At 39.2% G+C, this 13,237-nt stretch overlaps 1 protein-coding gene across 5 annotated transcripts in view; it reads right to left on the reverse strand.

Moving 5' to 3' along the window:
• Positions 1 to 11,111: 11,111 nt before the first annotated feature.
• LOC127542622 (nucleolin-like) overlaps positions 11,112 to 13,237 on the reverse strand; it is a 35,905-nt gene continuing 33,779 nt past the window's right edge. For all 5 annotated transcript variants that reach the window (XM_051968354.1, XM_051968352.1, XM_051968353.1 and 2 more), the window contains one exon: positions 11,112 to 12,190. In XM_051968354.1, coding sequence (XP_051824314.1) covers positions 12,005 to 12,190 — 186 coding nt within the window. In that variant the 3' untranslated portion in view covers positions 11,112 to 12,004. The remainder of the gene's footprint in view (positions 12,191 to 13,237) is intronic.

Below are 13,237 nucleotides of genomic sequence, written 5' to 3' on the forward strand. Positions count from 1 at the left end.
AACAACAACAAAAAAGGTGAAAGTACTATGTTGTGATCCACATTCAGTCCCCATAGATCTCTTCTTGGACATAGATGGCTCTCTCCATCACAAATCTAATAGAACTGGCCTGAATCACCTCACTGTTGAAGAGAGCCACGTCCATCAGAATTGATCATCATATAGTATTATTGTTGAGGTATATAATGGTCTCCTGATTCTGCTCATTTCATTTAGCAGCATTTCATGAAAGTCTCTCCAGGCCTCTCTGAAATCATCCCGCAGATCATTTCTTATAGAACAATAATATTCCATCACATTCATATACCACAATCTATTCAGCCATTCTCCAACTGATGGGCATCCACTCAGTTTCCACTTTCTTGACACTACAAAAAGGGCTGCCACAAACATTTTTGCACATGTAGGTCCTTTCCCCCCTTTTTATGATTTCTTTGGGTTATAAACCCATTAGAAACTCTACTAAATCAAAGAGTATGCACGGTTTGATAGCCTTTTGGGCATATTTCCAAATTGCTCTTCATATCACTTCACAATTCTACCAACAATGTATTAGCGTCCCAGTTTTCTCACACTCCCTCCAACTTTTATCATTATCTTTCCCTGGCATCTTGGCCAATCTGAGAGATGTGTAGTGGTATCTCAGAGTTGTCTTAATTTACATTTCTCTGATCAATAGTGTCAATAGTGATTATCTGCTCATCATTTTTTATACCATAATAGTAGTATTCCATTTGTTCATCCATTCCCCAATTGATTGCTTCCAGAAAAGAGCTGCTACAAATATTTTTGTATGTCCCTTTCTTTTTTTTTTTTTTAATCTCCTTTAGGATATAGACCTAATAACTGGTATTGGTAGGCCAAAGGGTATGCATGGGTATAGCTCCAAATTGCTTTGCAGAATGGTTGAATCAGTTCACAGCTCCACCAGTGCATTTATTTCTCATTTTCCCCTACATCCCCTTCACTATTTGCAATTTTCCTTTTTTGTTGTATTAACCAATCTAATAGGTGTGAAGTAATATCCCAGAATTGTTTTAATTTGCATCAGGTTGTTACTTTATTAGACATGTTGGCATCTAGATCTATCTGGATGTGGGCATCTAGATCTCTGAAGACAATTGCAATTACTTGCACATAATTCAGATTTGGGGGAGTTTTGAGAATTCATTACAATTGATGAAAATATGTTCTTCATTTTTTGATCATGTAAAATGATGCCAATTCAGCAAATACTCCAAACAAGGTTATTTAGTTATCTTCAGGGTAAAGTTCCTGAAAACCAAGGACATATTCCTATTTGTTTCTAGTTGGTGAGTAGCTACATATGGCTCCCTCAGTAACGAATAAACTGGAAAGCCAGAAGTACCATCAGAGGCATGCAAGACACTTTGGGTTCATCTTTCTCTGTACTCCTCCTTCTCTTTTCAAGGGGTTCATACCCTTTCAGTCCTGCAGGACTATTGCCAAGTGATGTAGGCGGGGCCTCATTCAAGCTGGTCCCTTGCTATTTTAGGTTCAGTATTGAAAAGAAATGAAATGCTTGTAAAAGATGTGAAATACAATTACTTATCCAAAATAGGGGCAGGAAATTCAACTAGGATAATCTTTTTCCTTTTTAATTTTAATTTAAGAGTTAAATATAAAATAGGAAAAAAACACATAGAAAAAAAGACAGAAAGAGGAAAAAAGCATTGTTATGCACATAGCAGAACACGAGAGGATTCAAAATATAGAACAATAAATGTCCATTTTGAGGAAGCATATATAGTAATAGAAGACATTGTATTCAGAATTGTCCACTTTTTCTTTTCTTCCTCATATGTTTTCTTTATTCTCTGCTGTGTATTTTTATTTTTTTTTTTACTTTTGAAAGTAGGAATATATGTAATATTATTTTTTTATTAAAGCTTTTTATTTACAAAACATATGCATGGATAATTTTTCCAACACTGACTCTTGCAAAACCTTTTGTTCCAAATTTTCCCCTCCTTCCCCCACCTCCTCCCCTAGATGCCAGGTAGTCCAAAATATGTTAAATATGTTGAAATACATGTTAAATCCAATATATGTATACATATTTAGACAGTTATCTTCTTGCACAAGAAAAATCAGATCAAGAAGAAAGAAAAGGAAAAACTGAGGAAAAAAACAAAATGCAAGCAAACAACAACAAAAAGAGTGAGAATGCTTTTGTGGTCCACACTCCTCTGTTCCCACGGTCCTCTCTCTGGGTGTAGATGACTCTCTTCATCACTGAACAACTGGAACTGATTTGAATCATCTCTTTGTTGAAGAGAGCCACTTCCATCAGAATACATCCTCATACAGTACTGTTGTTGAAGTGTACAATGATCTCCTGTTTCTGCTCATTTCACTTAGCATTAGTTCATGTAAGTCTCGCCAGTTCTCTCTGAAATCATCTTGCTGGTCATTTCTTACAGAACAATGATATTCCATAACATTCATATACCATAACTTATTCATAACTTGATGGGCATCCACTCAGTTTCCAGGTTCTTGCCACTACAAACAGGGCTGCCACAAACATTTTTGCACATGTGGGTCCCTTTCCCTCCTTTAAAATCTCTTTGGGATATAAGTCCAGTAGTAACACTGCTGCATCAAAGGGTATGCACAGTCTGATAACTTGTTGTCTGCTGTGCATTTTTTATTTTATTCTTGTTTCCCCTTTCCTCCCCCTTATTTCCTCCAAGCAGACTACAATTAAGCATGGATGTATTTATATATACACACATACTTTTTAGAATATACATATATATATATATATATATACACGCACACACATATATGAAATAAATACATGTGTATATATATACACATACATCTAAAACAATATTAATATGGCTTACATATAATGTAGATTTCTCTTATCATTGAATATTTTAAACTTTCACCTTGTTTGAGATTAATTATTACTATACCTCCTTTTTTTCTAATAAATTCTACTCCTTATCATTGTTTTATCATTGTGTTTGTATATATCTATTGTTTCCTATACCTGCTAACTCTTCTGCTTTATTTCTCCACATTAATTTGCCTTGCTATTACTTAACCTCTCCCCTAAGAGGAGAATCCCTCCCTCATTCTTTCCCTCAACCTTTTCCCTTCTTCTTCATCCCATTCCCAATAATCTATACACCATTCTATACCCTGCCTTATCCTATTCCCTCCCCCCTCTTATTTCTTTATAGACTTTTCTAAGTAAACACACACACACACACACACACACACACACACACACACACATCGTTCCTTCTTTAATCCATTTCCAGTGTGAGTAGGATTTCTGATCTACCAGCTCTCCTTCCTCATTTAATTTCTCTGTGTTGATTCTTGGTTTTGCACCTCATTTGTGTATCATAATTACTATTTTTGCCTTTTTCTACTTTTGCTTTTTAGAGTTAAATCATACTCAGATCTACCCCAATCTTTCTTTTGTTCTACCCAATTACTAATGATAATCTTAGGCATATGGCTTACATTTCCATGTATAAAACATAAATAACTTGTCCTTATTAAGTACCTTGAAATTAGTCTTTGATGTTGGATTTTACAGGTCAAATTTTCTACTGAGTTCAGCTTTGCAACAAAATCCTGAAAATCTGAGAATTCACTGAATGTCTTTTTTTCCATTCAGTTATTATATTTAATTTGCTGTCTATAATATTTTTGACCACAACCCTAGTTTTTTTTATTGTTGATATGTAGCATTCCAGGATCTACAATCTTTTGTTGTAGCTGCTGAAAGGTGTTGTGTGATTCTAATTGTAACTCCAGCATATTTGAATATTTTTGTTGTGGTGGTTTGTAAAATTTTCTCTTTGATCTGGGCATTATGAAATTTAGTCATCATGTTCCTGTATGTTGTCTTTGTAGGATCTCTTTCAGGTGATTATTGGTTTTTTGTTTTTTTGTTTTCTATTTTTACTTTCCCCTCTTGTTCTGACATTTTTCTTTAATTATTTCTTGTATTATTGCATTAAGACTCTCACATAGCTTTCAGGTAGTCCAATTATTCTTATGTTTTCTCTTTTAAATATGTTCTCCAGATCTATTTTCCTTATGAGATGTCTCACGTGACTTTTTTTGAATTTTAATTTTTGCTTTATTATTTCTTAGTCTTTTATACTTTCACTGGCCCAATTCTAACTTTCAAAGAATCATTTTCTTCCTTAAGATTCTGGATCTCCTTTTCTAGTTGGTTGACTTTTTTTTCATAATTCTGTTTTCCTTGGATTTTTTTCTTTTAGTTTTTCTTTCATTTTTCTAATTTGATTTTTAAAGGGTTTTTTGGAGTTCTTCTATAAATCCTTTTTGGGAAGGTAACCATTTAATGTAATTCTTTGGGGTAGGAGAGGCTTTTTTTTACTTCAGTATCCTCTTCTGAAAATGAACCCTGGTCTTCTCTAGTCCTTTCCTATTCCCACAGGAACTTTCTATGGTTTTTTCTCCTTTGCAAGTTCATTTTTAAAAAAACAAGAACTTCAATGCAATCACCTCTAGTTCTGGGATCAGATTCCCTTCAGTTCTCTCAGGAACTTCAAACCAAGAACTCCACCCTGTTCTAAGTGCCCACAGCCAGCAGTGTCCTTGAGTCACTGCTTTTGCACTCACCTGGCATGTGCTGGTTCCTTCTCATCAAAGGCTGCATCTCAGCAGCATAGCTAGGCTTGGCATTCCTTATCAGCAGCGGTTCCTTCAATCTTCCCAAACTCAGATCCCCAACTCCCCACACCGTCTGGGAGGTGAAAGTTCCTGTAGCTGAAGCTATCTCCAAACCCTGCTAGCCTCAGGGTTCCCTCTTTGCTGTTTCAGTGATACTAGCCTGGAATTGTTTACACTTCCCAGGGGCCAAATCTCCATCTTGGTACCTTTCTTTGGATTTTTTTTTTCTCTTGTCCCAGGAGGATCAGTATTCTGCCCCAACTCCTATTTATTTTTTTCACTAATCTACGTCGGCCCTGAGATATTATTTTGTTTTGTTTGTGGGGGAAAATCTGGAGAGCTTGGAATTTTCTGACCTACTCTACCATCTTTTCAGATTTTTCTCCTCAACAAGAATATTCAATGAGGAGTGGAAGTACTGTGCAGGGTGAGGGAAGTGGAGAAATAGGCATATTAATGCACCGTCAGTGGAGCTGTGAATTGGTCCAGACCTTCTAGAAAGCATTTGATGGGAAAAAAGTCACTAAAAGTTACTTGAAAAAGAAAGTCACCATTAAACCGGGCATACCTTTTAATCCAGCTGTGTTATATTTCAGAAATCAAAGCAAGGGGAAAAGAGACCATATATAGAAAAATATTTTGGGGGGATGGATAGAAATTATGGCATGTGAGTATAATGTAAGATCGTTGTGTTGAGATGACAATTATAAACTCCTGCAGAGTGAAGTGAGCTGAATTAGAAGAACAATTTACACAATAAAAATAGCTTCTAAAGATTTAAGAACTTGGAACAATTCAATGACCAATCACAGTTGCAAAGGACTCATAACAAAGCACTTCTAGACAAGAGCAGATGGACTCAAAATGCAGAATAAGACATATTTTTCTTTTTTAACATAGATAACATGGAAGTGCTATGTATATTTATTTATAAAGGCTACAAGAGCTACAGCTCATGTATGGCCTAGCAGACCTACTGATGTTTTGTTTATATTTTTGCTGGCTTAGAATGAGTTTAAATTGGAATTTTTTCTACAAACATCTGAGTTTACAATTTCAATTTGCAAGCTTGCAGTTATTTGAGAATCACTTTGAAGGATTTTTTAGAACGAATTATTATTGTTGTTATGCTGAATCCAAGGGCATCTCCTCTGCCTCCATTCCTTACTTAGCCTTTTGCACTCAAATGAGTCTTGCTGCAGGCTCAAAATGTGAGTGGAACCTTGACTTACAAGGTTCAGACATTTTTCCTGTTGTCAATTGTGTCTCAAAAGGAGATTTTTGTCCTTTCATTCTGGAAAACATCTTTCTTTTTCTCTTCTTCGTTTGGGCATAAGAGTAGAATAATCCATCAGTGACAAGAGAATTAGACCCACTAGGCTCCAACTTCTAAAACTGTGGGTCACAACCCCATAGGGGGTCTTGTAACTGAATGTGGGGGGTCAAAAATTATGATTTATTATCAATAAATATTTGATCTGTAGCCTATTTGATATACCTATATATCCAAGGTCATGTAAAATCCCTCAGGCGAAAAGGGGTAGGGAGTGAAAAAAGTTTAAGAAGCTCTGGGCTAAGCCAGGGACACATAAATTGGAGGATATGATTATATAAGGATACAGGTGGCAATACTAAGGATGCCTATGTGAAAATATGCCATGACATCTGTTTATTGCTGCACATGTAAATTATTCCGTGTTTCAGTGGGCTGGTTTTGATTTTTTCTAGTAAGTCCACTTGGCTGTTCTATTCTATTCCTGCTATAGCAAGTTCCTTCCTGATCTCTGCACTTTTTGACAGTTTTAATGACTAACTTCTCCTTGCTATTCACCTCCCTGTAGGTTTGCAGGACCTCCCTGTTTCTTCTCCTACCAGTTTGGTCACTCATTCTCAATCTTATCTGCTGGATCATCATCCAGGCCATGCCTAATAACAATAGGTACCCCACAGGGCTCTGTTCTGAGTCTTCTAGTGTTCTCCAGAACTGTTCTCCATCTATATTATACCTCTTGGTGACCTCATCAACTTCCATGATTTCAATTATCATCTCTATGCACATGATTTTCAGTTTTATTTGTCTAACCCTAACCTCTCCGTTGACTTCCAGTCCTGTATCTCCAATGTCTATTAAACATCTCCATTCAGATGCCCCACAGACACCTTAAACTCAACATGTTCAAAACAGACCTTATTATTTTCCCACACTCCCCTCCTCCAAATGTCACTACTACTATTGAGAGTAGCACCATGTTCCTACTCACCTAAGTTTGAGACCTAGATGTCACCCTCAATTCCTCACTATCTATTAACTCATATCCAAGCTTTTGCCTCGGCCTGCCATTTTGATCTCTGACATGGTTGCCACCTGGTGCAGGTCCTTATCAATTCATCTCTAAACTACTAAAACACCCGCATGGTTGATGTTGCTTCCTTAAGGACTATGGTCCTTCCTCCACTCAGCTTTCAAATTGACCTTTCTAAAGTACAGGTTGGACCATGTCACATCTGTTCCCCACTAATTAATCAACTTCAGTGGTTTTCTATATTACCTTCAGTATCTAATATCCTTTGGCTTTTAAAGCCTTCTACAATGACTCCTTCCTATCTTACTAGTCATCTTCTATATTATTCCTCTCAATAAGCATTGTGATCCAGTGGTCCTGGTCTCCCTGCTGTTCCTCATACAAGACACTCCATTTCCCAATTTCAGGCATTTGCAATGGCTGACCTTGATACCTGGAACACTCTCCTTCATCTTTGCCACTTAGCTTCAAGTGCCATCTTTTACAAGAAACCTTTCCTAGTGCTTCTTTCCTGAGACTACCTTTAATTTATCCTACAACACACACACACACACACACACACACACACACACACACACAGAATTTGTACATAGTTGTTCATCTGCAATTTGTCTTCCCTATTATTCTGTGAGTTCCTTGAAAGTGGGGACTATCTTTTGCCTTTCTTTGTATTACTATCATTTAGCCCAGAGAATAGCACATGTTAGAAAGTTGCCTCATGACCAATGTCTTCTCCCTGTTTCCCAAACAGTCCCAAAGAGCTGAGATCTGAGGAATGGCCGCTTAGCTTTTGTTCATACTTTCATTGCATGTCTGAGGACTGTCTTGGAAGAATTCATATTTCTGTATTAACGCCTTCATTTTCTCAGCTGGGAGTAGGGAGAAGAGAGAAGAATATTAAGAAGTTGCAGGAGACGGGACTCTTGTTCCCATCAGGAACCTGTCCCCTCGAGCATTGCCCCCTAACTGCCCCAAGACGGGCTCTTTTCCCCAGTGTTTAAAACACTCGGAGCTTCCCAGCTTGAGAAACCAAGTCCCAGGCAAAGAAAACTAGCTTTGCCGTGGACCCTGACACCAACCTGCTGAATTGGAGAAAGACCTTTGGAGATTCCTAACCCCCCCCCCCCCGACTGCTCCCAGAGCCACCACTCTCCTCACTTCCCTCTCTCTAAAGGCCATCGAGGTCCTCTAAGGGCTTTTGTCAAGGTTCCCTCCCCCTGCAAACCACTGTAACATCTGTCCCTGAGCCGATACCAAAGCTACCTCACCCCACCCCAGCCCAGGCTCTCCCCAGTGAGGTTTCCATGGCTTTACCCTTACAGGTTCTACCTGTATGGCCAGTCTCTCAGTTGTCTTCATTGTCCTCCTCCTTGCTCTCTAACTGGGGGCTTCCCTAAAATTGGGGATGTTCTGAGCCCTCTTCTCCTCTCTCTCTCCCTCGGTGAGCTCCTTCACTTCCAGAGGTTCCCTCATTTCTATGCAGGTGACCCTGAAACCTCCACATCCCAGCCTGATGTTTCTCCTTCCCTCTAATCTCTCACCTCCAGCTCTGCCCCTAGGCCACCACCACTGGGGAGGCCCTGTGAGCACCTCACACTTACTGAAGTCAAGGCCGGGTGCCTCCTCATCTTCCTCCCTAAACGCACACCTGCCACACTCACCCTTTCCTGTTGAGGGCACCACCAACCTCCAGCCACTTTGATCCAGTCTTTGACTCTTCCTTCTCTCCACCCCCATTATCCCATAAAAATCAAAGTTGTAGCAATCCCCCTCCCCCTCCTCCTCTCTTTACACCTGCCTGCCCTTCTTTGTATTCCCAAAGTCCCCACCCTGACTCAGGCTCTCTTGGCTTCCCATTCATTCGACAAGTATGGAGGAAACGTGGCCTAGATGGGCCTCGGACGGCCTCTCTCCTGGAGGACCGATGTCATGTCCCCAGGGAGGTCACGCCTCCAGTGTCTGCCCTACACATCAGGCTGCCGAAAGAAGCTTCCTAAGGCACGGTTTTGATCGGGGCATGCCACTGCTCAACATCCTCCCGTGGCTCCCTTCCACTTGCAAGATGGAAGGGGGACTCTCGGCCTGGCTTTGAAGGTCCTCTACAATCTCTCCATCCTCTTCCCAGTGGAAAATTCCAGCCAAACTGGACTCTTAGCTGCCCTCTGAATTCAGCAGCCCCTCTCCAGCCTCTTAGCTATTTGCCCAGGTTGTCCCCCCCACACGCACTTGGCACGTCCTCCCCTCCCCTAGCCCTCGGCCTTTGAACCTTCTTTGTTCAGGTGTTCAGGTTAATCTTGGACCCAGTCTTTCCTGATCGCCCCCATGCCATCTCCCGCTCTGCCACCCGACCCCAGCCGCGCTACAAGCTCTCCCTTTACTGATCCTCGTTTTGTCTTGCTCTCTTCTTGAATGCCGCCTCAAAATGTCCGAGTATCTGGGAACACGCTGGCCCTTCTTGCCCCCATCCCAGGCTAGTAAAATAGCCACTCCTTCGTGGTGGTCTGAGTCCTTGACAAGACTGGTATTCCCAGCATTTAGCACGAGACCCACCGCCTTTGTTGAATGAATAAGGCAACCCCAAACCCACGGCCCCCAAAGACCCAAAACACCACTCCCAGGAGGTTTTCAAAGCATGTTCCTCCTGACTCAGATTTTTGGAGCCAGGAGGGACCTTATCAAACATTAGTCCAGCTCCTTCTTTGTCTAGGTGACTCAGTTGTCTAGAGGTGACCTCTAGAAAGGTATAGAGACTTGCCCGATGTCCCTTCTCTAATAAATGGCCATTCGAGGGTCAGGGATACTTTCTTTTCACATGTGACTTGAACATTCTCTCAGTGATAGGATTAGGGAGAGGGGAATAATTGAAAGTCTAACCCCAAAGCAGCTGTTTACCCTTGAAAAAGGAGAGGATAACAGCACCCAGGAAAAGGCACTGTTTGCTTGTTCTATTGGGAGGGGAGCTACTTCACAGAAGTTCAAGATAACAACTACTCTATTCTCATGTCAGTGATGGGAAAACCAGAACCCTGAGAAGGAAAGGCCCTTGCCAGATGCCACAATCTGTCCTAATGAGGAAACCTGCCATCTCCCAACCAGCTGCCGTGAGGGGAGCAGAGGCCATGGGGACCACCAGGACATTCAATTATCCACTAAGTCTGGCATGACTTGGGAATGAATTTTATCCTTCTATGAAACTCTGGCAATGTGTGATATTCCAAGAATCTACTTCAAACAAAATAATGAAGCCACATCGTGCATTGGATCTGAGTCAGAAAGAATTAAAAATCTGTTCAACTTCCCCTTCCCGATCCTTCCTTCATCCTTACTTCTCTTCCTCCTCTTGGAAATAGTCCTACACTTGGAGCGGATGCAAGATTTGCCCTCTTTAACCTGCCTTGGAGAAGCAAAGGGGCTAAATAGCTGGTCTTCCAATTAATTCTCTGCCAGCAAAGCCAAGAGAAGAGAAAAAGAACAGAACCAGTACACTTAGAGTGGCCATATCCCAGAACTCCAGATGGACTCCTGATCATTCCCAGGTCCTGATATATTCATTCAACACATATTTATTAAGCCATCTCAAAACCTAGCAGAAAAAGAAAGTGAAATTCAACTTAAAAGAACTGCAGATAATATAATATACTTGGGAACCAAACTGCCAAAATACACCCAGGAATTCCATGAACACAATTACAAAACAGTCTTCCAACAAATAAAGAAAAATCTAAACAATTGGAGAAATACCAACTGGTAGGCCAAACCAATATAATAAAAATGACAATACCGCCTAAATTAATTGAGTTACTCATTTTTATGCCTGCCAAACTACCAAGGAATTATTTTCTAGATCTAGAAAACCTAATAACAATTCAACTGAAAGAACAAAAAGTTAAGAATATCAGGGGTGGGGTGTGCAGCTCAGTGGCCCAATGGATAGAACACCAGCCCTGAAGTCAGGAGGGCCAGAGTTCAAATGTGACCTCAGACACTTAACACTTCCTACCTGTGTGACCCTGGGCAAGTCACCTAACCCCAATTGCATGAGCAATAGAAAAAAAAAAAAGATTAACAAGGGAATGAATGAAAAAGAAATGTAAAAATCAACAAGAAAGGAAGGCAGCCTAACAATACCAACTTTTAAACTTTATTACAAAGCCATATCATAGAAACAATTTAGTACTAGATAAAAAATAACGTGGTAGGTCATGAAATAAATTAGGTAAACAATACTCAATAGTAAATGACAATAACAACCCAATGTTTGATAACTACAAAGATTCAAGCTACTAGGTCAAGTACCCACGATCTGACAGAAACTGCCAGAGAAAACCAGAAAGTAGTTTTGCAGAAATTAGGCAAAGACCAACATCTCACACCATACACCAAAATAAAAGTCAAAATAATATATGGTTTAAACATAAATGCTATTATAAGCAAATTAGAGGAACATGGAAAAACTTATCTGTTAAATCTATGGATAAAGGAAGAATTTATATCCAAATAATAGAAGATAAGTGATGGCAAAATGATAATTTTGATTGCATGAAATTAAAAGGTTTTTTTTGCAGAAACAAAACCATAATTAGAAGAAAAGCAGGAAACTGGGGAAATTTTTTCACAGCATGTTTCTCTGATAAGGATATCACTTATGAAATATAAAGGGAACTGAGCCAAATTTATAAAAAATGAGCTTTTCTATAGAGTACTAGTTTCTATGGAAAATGGAAAGCTTAACTAGAGTACGAGTCTTACTGTCATGTACCCTTTGATCTAGAAGATAGACTCTTCATTCTGAGGTGGGACCACTAGAGCCTTCCCTATGTAACTGCTATAAGACTTTCCCAGGAATCAACAGTTTGACCCTTGAAGAATTGTTAAGATAATTGAACGAGATATAACTGGCAAAGTGCTCGGCAAACTTTAAAGTGCTACATAAATTTTTATCATTATTTATTCTTATTTTTTTTTCTGTTATAACTGAGTAATAGGCCAGATATATTGCTGAGTCGTGGCCATTATGGAGATGCCCCTAATTCACTTTCCAAGGAGGGGACACCAAGCTGTGGAGTTTGGGTTGTCGCTGGTTTAGGAAGCAGAGACTGCTTCCCCAAAGCCATCATGCAGTCGCCTCCACTCATACAGGCTTTCTTCTGTTCCACATTCAGAGAAGTAGCTACATCTTCAGTTACAGCTTTCTTGTCCTATGGAAGAAGCACAGAAACAAACGTCTTCATGCTGGGAATGGCAACCCTGAAAATGCCCTGTCCTGCCCTCCCTGTATCTCATCCCATCCACTGGGACTAATCATCCACAGCAGGGTTTTGTTCCTCTACTCCACATCAGTCTCAGTCCTCCTAAAAGAGGAGACCTTCCTTACTTGTGGATTCCCATGAAAGCCCCAAATATCTGCAATGTGTTACAAGCCTCCCCCATTATTCTTCCCCTACACCTTTCTCCCCAGGTTCCCATATTCTTCTGCTTCCATGTCCTTTTGTGATGGTCATACTCCCACAGATTATAGCAAAGGTATCAAACTCACAGCCTGCAGGTTTCAGTCTATAATGCAGTACATCCTTAAGTGGATTAAAATGTAATTAAGAAATATTTAATACAATAAATTAGAATACAATACAAAATAGATGATGCTAATTGTGGTTTTCTAAATCAATACATGTTCCACAAGGATCTGTTTCCATTTGGGTTTGATGCCATCTGTATTAGTTTCTGTTTTCATAGAAACTTTATATTTGATAAAAAACAAGACAAATCACAAATCTTATAGACCACAATGAAGTAAAAACAAGAAGCAGTTCAGGGAGCACAAAGAAAAGCTATAGATCCAAAGGAAACAAGAATTAAATCTTAGTGAGGAAAAGAACAAATCATAGAACAATGAATAATTATGGGAAATAAGACAAACCATTCATAAGCATGCAATTTTGTTAAAGGTGTGAAGTTTATGCCAAGCTTCTAAAAATCATATGACCACATCATCAAACTTTTAAAGTTTGTATTTTTTTACATTGAAAGTATGTAGTGTTGTTCAATAATTCTACATAAATTCTACATATCAATTAACTTATTTATTGATATACTAATGAAACCACCAAAAGAATTAGTCAAAAACAACAAAGCTCATCTGATTAAGTTAAATTGAATTTGAATTAAATTGAATTATTTAAAAATTATTTTTTAAAAAAAGTTAGAAGGTAGGGAGACAAGCAAAACTAGATACCAAACTATACTAT

The sequence above is a fragment of the Antechinus flavipes genome, chromosome X, assembly GCF_016432865.1.
Source record: "Antechinus flavipes isolate AdamAnt ecotype Samford, QLD, Australia chromosome X, AdamAnt_v2, whole genome shotgun sequence".
Classification (NCBI taxonomy): Eukaryota; Metazoa; Chordata; class Mammalia; order Dasyuromorphia; family Dasyuridae; genus Antechinus; species Antechinus flavipes.